Source organism: Hyaena hyaena, unplaced genomic scaffold (assembly GCF_003009895.1).
Source record: "Hyaena hyaena isolate Hyena2069 unplaced genomic scaffold, ASM300989v1 scaffold_21, whole genome shotgun sequence".
NCBI classification, from domain to species: Eukaryota; Metazoa; Chordata; class Mammalia; order Carnivora; family Hyaenidae; genus Hyaena; species Hyaena hyaena.
The window spans coordinates 3,301,396-3,308,315 of record NW_024080653.1 but is presented as its reverse complement, the minus strand read 5'-3'; the positions used below and the strand labels follow the sequence as shown (position 1 = coordinate 3,308,315).

At 56.6% G+C, this 6,920-nt stretch overlaps 1 protein-coding gene across 6 annotated transcripts in view; it reads left to right on the top strand.

The window, feature by feature from the left end:
• Positions 1–1,835: 1,835 nt before the first annotated feature.
• Positions 1,836–6,920, top strand: part of USP36 (ubiquitin specific peptidase 36) — a 36,708-nt gene continuing 31,623 nt past the window's right edge. For 2 of the 6 annotated variants that reach the window (XR_005527420.1, XM_039226373.1), the window contains exons 1-3: positions 1,836–1,977; positions 4,668–4,819; positions 6,444–6,711. Coding sequence is in view for 5 of the 6 variants with exons in the window: in XM_039226373.1 (XP_039082304.1) it covers positions 6,453–6,711 (259 nt within the window). In the remaining variant the exon portion in view is untranslated. The other 4 variants (XM_039226376.1, XM_039226377.1, XM_039226374.1 and 1 more) reach the window with 4 other exon arrangements.

Genomic DNA, 6,920 nt, shown 5'->3' with positions numbered 1-6,920 from the left:
CCACAGGCATAGTGACAGGGGTGGTGGCCACAGCAACGGATGTGCTGCTGGGGCAGGTGTTTGTTACTTAACAGAAACATTTAACTTTTCTAAGATGGTTGCATCGTTTTATGCTCCCAGGGGTTTTACCGAGCCTGCTTCCTCACCTTCTCTCCAACGTGTGGTCTTTTCCATTTTAGCTGTTCTAGTGGGTGTGAAACATCCTTCCGTGTGGTTTTAATTTGCATTCCTCTGGTGACCTTTGAGATTAAGTACTTTAGGAAAGGCCTACTGAGTACACCTCAAGGAGAATCCACGCGGAGGCTTTTTTGACAGAATCAGGAGGGGGGGTTAGGGTGGGAGTGGGAGTGGCCAAACGCTCTTCCAACTACTAGGTGTCAGATTATATTGCGAAACAGGACAGAAGCCTCTGGGGCTAACTTGTCAGCTCAGAATTTTGAGGTTCCTCTGAGGGCCTGAGCTAACTGGGTGAACACACCTGGGTTTTAACCTTCGCATCACGGAACCTTCGAATCACGGCTTCTTTGCAGGTGTTTGTATCCGTAAAATGGGAACAGTATCTTTTTGTAGGGTTGCCATGAGGCTTAAAGCATAGAATGTTGGCAAGGTGGACACGTAGTATCAACTCAGGGGGGAAGCAAACGTGTCCAGTTTGGTTAAGAGTTACCGATCTGCGACCTGCCGGAGAGATCGCCTTTATTCCCCAGATGAGGAAATCCAGGTTAGTTAACTGTCCAAAGCCACCTGCTAACCAGGGCATGGGGATAAAAGCCGAGCCTCCTCTTTACCCCCGCCAGTTGCCAGCCCTTCGGACCTGCCCCCCCAACTTCTAATCACACATTGTATCAGGCGTCGGCATAGTGACAACTGTCTTGGTTTGAATCACTGACTTAGTGCACAGAAAGCACCAGAACAAAATCTCCATCTGAGGCTCCTGAGGGTTCTCACTGGCTCAGGCCCCTACGGGTTTGTTTCTGCTGCTTTGCTTTTTCAGGACACCAGCATCCACGAGACAACTACGGGGTGAATTGTGTCCCGGTGACACCTGTCGTGGGTCCATGCCCACTCCCGGCCCCAAGGTCGGGGTGCAGGGCGCGCGTGGAGACTAGGTCTAGGCGGCTCCCCCAGGAGCTCCCCCAACCCACTGCAGACCTCCCTGCCAAGAAAGAGCAGGCAGACAAGGCTATGGGCGCAAGGTTGCGATCTGGGGGTCGTTTATTCCCACGCTCCCCCCGTGCCCATTCACGCGACGGAGTAACTGGGGTGAAAAGGATTTTTTAAATGATCGCAGAGGCAATGAGTATTTGCAAGGATTCAACCAAGAGCTTAACGTAGTCGTCACAGGACGATGCTTTTGGAGGTCGGCAGTGGGGCCGGGGAATTGCACGGGGTCCCCCGTCCCCGCCCCGGACATTTCCAAGGTCAAACGCCACCATCCCCACAGTCATCCGAACAGCTCTTTGCTCGGCCCTCCCTGGCTCTTCTGGGCCAGCTGCCCCCATCGCGCCCAGTCCGTGTCTCGGTCACGGACAGTGAGGCCGAGCCGCCGCGCCACCAGCTCCACGCGCGGTGGGCACCGGGCTCGGGTCCGAGGCCGCGGCAGGTGCTTTGCGCGCTAAGGACCCGGAAGCGGACGCCTCACGTGCTCTCCAGGAACTCGCCAGGCTCGGGCCCAGGGGGCGGGGCAGCCCCGACTCTGCGTGCGTGCGTCATCGCGTAGGGGGCGTGGCCTCGGAGTGAGGGCGGTGACGTAACGGATGCGTAGAGCGACTGTGGGCGGGCGCAGGGAACGGGGCTGCTGCTCTTAAAGCAGCCACGACGATTCGAGGCCGGCAGCGCTGGCCGCGAGTTGCGGCGCCTTTAAGCGTCGCGGTGACACGTGTGTGAGGCGGCCGAGGCCCGGATGGTGCGTGTGCGGGGCCCGGGCCGAGCAGACGCCAGCGCCGCGGGCCTGCAGCCGGGCCCGCCGAGGGCCGGGTAGGCTGGGGCCGGGGCGCGGCGGCGCGCGGGCCTGGAGCAGGCTGCGCGTCCGGCCGGGTGGAGGGCTTCCGCGGGGCCTGGGACGCGGGAAGGTGCGGCCTGAGGGGGGGCGCGCCGGGGAGACGTGGGTACGCGTCCTCGAGGGGCTCAGGGGCCCGTAGGGAGCGCCCGGGGCTACTCGGTTGGCCGGGAGTTCGAGGCTGCGCTGTCCGTGAGGGGCTCGGGGGTTCACGGGAAGGGCCAGGAGCGCGCGTTCCGCGAAGGGGTTCGGGGGTCCACGGGGAGGTCAGGGGCGCGCGGTCCCCGAAAGTTCGGCGGTTCACGGGGAAGGTCAGGGGCGCGCGGTCCGCGCGGGGCTCCGGGGTCCCCGCGGAGGACCAGGGGCGCGTCGTCCGCGCGGGGCTCCGGGGCCCCACAGGAAGGGTCCGGGAGGCTTCCTCCCTGCTCTTCCCGGGGAACCCCGGCCGGTGGCGGAGAGGAGAGCTGCCCCAGCCAAAGCTGGGGGGAGGGAGGGATTCGGAGGAGGCAGCTGCCCGTGTCGGTCCAGGACACGGTCGTTATCCGCGGAAGCATCATTTATGCAGGACCCAGACTCTCTCTGAAATGGCTCAAATCACAGTCTCGAGGAGCCTGTTCTGTTTGGCAGCAGTGCCAAAATCTCATTATTTTTCCCTTTTAGTAAAAAACGTGGGAAAGATTTATTCATGGAGACGGTAACCTTCCTCAGGGTCACGGTCAAGGTGGAGGCGAGTGGGTGAGCACACGGTGGGGATGGGGTTAAAATACCCATTTTAGTGGGTCGTGTGAGCCTCCCCTGGGGTTCCGGGAGCTGAGACAGAGGAGAGCGCGTGGCGCTCACACAGCCTGCTTTCTGTAAGAGATTGCTGAGAACCAGGCTCCCAAGGAGAGCGAGGCTCTGCTCGCTCCTTCCTGGCTGGAGACTGGTGTCCTGCAGTCTCTGCAGAAGGGCCTGGGGGCCCCTGTGGAAGTGCCCCAAGGAGGCCCCGGCTCTGTCCTCCGGGGCTCCTCCCCCACCAGCACGTGGGTGACCCTGTGCGTCTTGAGTGCATTTGTCCAGAAACAGCGAATTTGCAGGGAGGAGAGAGAGAGAATAGAGGGAGCTGTTTGCCTGCTCTCTCTCGGAGGTGGAACTAGGCACAGAGGAGCCCCTGCTGTCCCTGGACCACAGGCCACACGGGATGGAGGGAGCATCCTGCCCCATTTCTGAAGAGCGAGTTGTCAGAGGCGCGCATCCAAGGGCTTGCTGTTGGTCACAAGGACATTGCTCTTGGGGTTCCAACACCTCCAAGAGAGAACTTTCTGGTCATTGATGTTTTGGATGGAATTGGTGACCTAGCGGCCGATCTTTGTCAGAACCTGGAACAGTTACGGTTGTTCAGAAATCTCTGACTTCCACAGTGAGGCGTGGGCTGGGGGACAGGAGTTCTTGAAATGACTTCTCTTGAAATAAATGGGGTTCTGTCTCCCAAGTTCTGTTTGGCCACTCGCTATTTAGTTCCCCAGCATTTGCCCTCGGGCCCATGTATGTCTGTCCTCAGCTGTGCACAGTGAGTGAGGTCATGAGTCTTGATTAAAACAGGGATATTATAGGGCAGTTTTTGTAGGACTGGGGTCTTCAGTTTCCACGTTGGCTTTTATTCTGAGATCATTTTGATGATGCTCCCTCTTTATTTTGGTGCGGGTACACTTTTGTTTATGGATAGGAAACACGGTGTGTCTGAAATTTGCTGTCAGTAAGGTGGGGACAGGAGAGGGATTTGGGTTGGGCCCACATAGTAATTATTGATGATAAATACGGGGAGCACAGTGGTCCCTGTGTGGTTCTCTCCACATTGTATATATTTAGAAGGGGAAGAAAATTTGTTTATGTTTGAAAGACAGAGAGAGCAGGGAAGGAGCAGAGAGAGAGGAGGGCACTGGATCCAAAGTGACCTCTGTGCTGACAGCAGAGAACCTGACGCGGGGCTCAAACTCAGGAACTGTGAGATCACGACCTGAGCCAAAGCTGGACGGTTAACCAACTGAGTCCCCCAGGCGCCCCCGTGTTGTATATATTCGAATGTTTTCACTGCAAAAAAAGTTTAAAAAAAATTTTTTTTGTAATGTTTTTTCATTTAGTTCTAGGAGAGAGAGAGAGAGACAGCGTGAGCAGGGGAGGGTCAGAGAGAGAGGGAGTCACAGACTCTGAAACAGGCTCCAGGCTCTGGGCTGGCAGCCAGCACAGAGCCCGACGCGGGGCTCCAACCCACGAACCGCGAGATCATGACCTAAGCGAAAGTCGGACGCTTAACCGACTAAGCCACCCAGGCGCCCCAATTTTGTTTTCTTTATTCTACTGGCTTATGAAATATGGAATGTGGGGGTGATTATTACCTCTCGCCTTCTGGAAAGCGTTTTAGACCGGAGTCCCCGGGGGAGTTTTGTCCACTGAACTTGTCCTGGCTTGAAGCTCAGGACACAGGGCAGAGGGCAGCGTTTCCCCAGTTTTGCACATTGTAGTCATTTGTAGCTGGTCTGTTCAGTTCTTCTCTGAAATCTGAAATCCAGCAGCCTTAACACTGAGTCTTCCAGGCAGATAGTCGGCCTTCCTGCTCCGCGTCCAGGCAGCGGGGCCGAGGAGAGGGCTGAAGGGAGCCGCCTCACGTGGTGCTCTGCTCCCCCCTCAGATTCTGAACGACTGACCTGCGGCTTTGCTGATTTAAGAGGCCAGAGCCGAGGAGCGTGGCATCTGAGGGTTGTGCACCCCGCACCTGCCCCGTCTGGCCCGGAACCTGACCCCATGCTGCAGCCGCCGTGCACCCAAGTTCACACGTCCCAGGTAAGCCGGCAGAGGTGCCCCAGTGCTTTCTCGTTTCAGATATCTGCCTCCCCAGTGGCTGGGAACACTTAGAGAATTCCTCTCAGGAAAGGTCATTTTGTTGCCTCAAATCAAAGCATTTGTGCTTGTTCCTTTAAAAATAAGTTCTAAAGTTCCTGGGTGGCTCTGCTCGTGATTTCAGCCCAAGGTCATAATCTCACAGTCGTGGCTTCGAGACCCGTGTCAGGCTCCACACTGAGTATGGAATCTGCTTGGGGTTCTCTCTCTTTCCTTCTCTCTGGCCCTCCCCTGCTCATGTGCGGGTAGGCTTGCACACACCCGCTCTCAAAAACAAAAGTTTCTTAATTAAGCATTTTTTAAATGTTTTTTAATTTATTTTTGAGAGTCACAGAGAGAGAGCATGAGCAGGGGAGGGCCAGAGAGAGAGGGAGATACAGAATTCGAAGACAGGCTCCAGTCTCTGAGCTGAGCTGTCAGCACAGAGCCCGATGCGGGGCTCGAACCCACGAACTGTGAGATCATGACCTGAGCCGAAGTCAGATGCTCAACCGACTGAGCCACCCAGGCGCCCCAAAAATTTCTTAATTTAGAAAAAATTTTTTTTACATTTATTCGTTTTTGAGAGACAGAGAGACAGAGCACTAGTGGGGGAGGGGCAGAGAGGGAAGGAGACACAGAATCCAAAGCAGGCTCCAGGCTCCGAGCTGTCAGCACAGAGCTTGATGTGGGGCTCAAACTCACAAACCGTGAGATCATGACCTGAGCCGAAGTCAGATGCTTAGCCGACTGAGCCACCCAGGAGCCCGTTATGTTTCTGTTTTTTTGCAGAAATTTTGTTTCTTGAAAGACTTAATTTATTTTATCTTTTTAAAAGTATATTTATTTATTTTGAGAGAGACACAGACAGTATGAGAGGAGGAGGGGCAGAGAGAGAGAGGGCGAGGGGGTCCCAAGCAGGCTCTGAGTTGCCAGCACAGAATCCGACGCAGGGCTCCAACGCACAAACTGTGAGATCCTGACCTGAGCCGAAGTCAGATGCTTCACCGACTGAGCCCCCCAGGCGCCCCACATTTTACAGTCTTACACCAAGTCTTTGAAATCCATTGTGTGTTTTGTACTGACAGCACGTCTCAGTTGGGCCTCGGCTCACGTCACACGTTCAGTGGGCCCGTGTGGCCCGTGGCATTCATTTTGAAGCGTATAAGCCTGAACGGAAAGACGTGCTGCTAATTCTTTTGTTGAGTGGCTCTGTGTGCACCACCAGGGTGTCCGATGGGAGTTCGTGTTCCCCTGTGTTTGAGCAGACATTAGGACCACGAGGTCACCTTCCGGAGGAAGCGGCCCCAGGCCACAGGTGCACGGGCCCTTTTGAAGAGGCCTCACTGCGCGTCCAGCGCCACTCGTGAAACCTCCTTGTGTTTTTGGGAGGAGGAGCATGGACCCGACCCCGCGTGGTCGGTGACACGTCTCTGCATTTTGCACTTCCTTCGCAGGGCGGCCTCCCCAGAGACGCATGCACGGTGGCCGAGCGGCCATAGAGACCGAAGCAGGGATTTCAGGGAAGTGATGCTGTGTTCCCGGGACCCGGTTCCCCATTGCTCTGTGTCCCTTCTTGTCCCCACAGTGATGCACCATGCCGATAGTTGATAAATTGAAGGAAGCCCTGAAGCCCGGCCGCAAGGACTCGGCCGACGATGGCGAGCTGGGCAGGCTCCTGGCCTCCTCTGCCAAGAAGGTCCTTCTGCAGAAGATTGAGTTCGAGCCCGCCAGCAAGAGTTTCTCCTACCAGCTGGAGTCCCTGAAGAGCAAATACGTCCTGCTGAACCCTAAGGCGGAGGGAGCCAGTCGCCGCAGGGGTGGAGAGGAGCCTCAGGCCAGGAACCAGGGTACAGGTGCACGGCCAGCGGGGGTCGCGGCGTGTGCTGACTGGGTGGAGGGATGAGCCGGTGACACGGCAGGTGGAACAAAGGCATAACGTGGCCAGAGAGTTGGGAGGTTTCAGCGGGGTCCGTGGCTTTTCGCTGTAGAAATCATGAGGCAGGGTGGGTTGGGAAGAGACCTGTGGCCTTAGCGAGGCCTTGGATCCCGTGTGTGTGTGTGT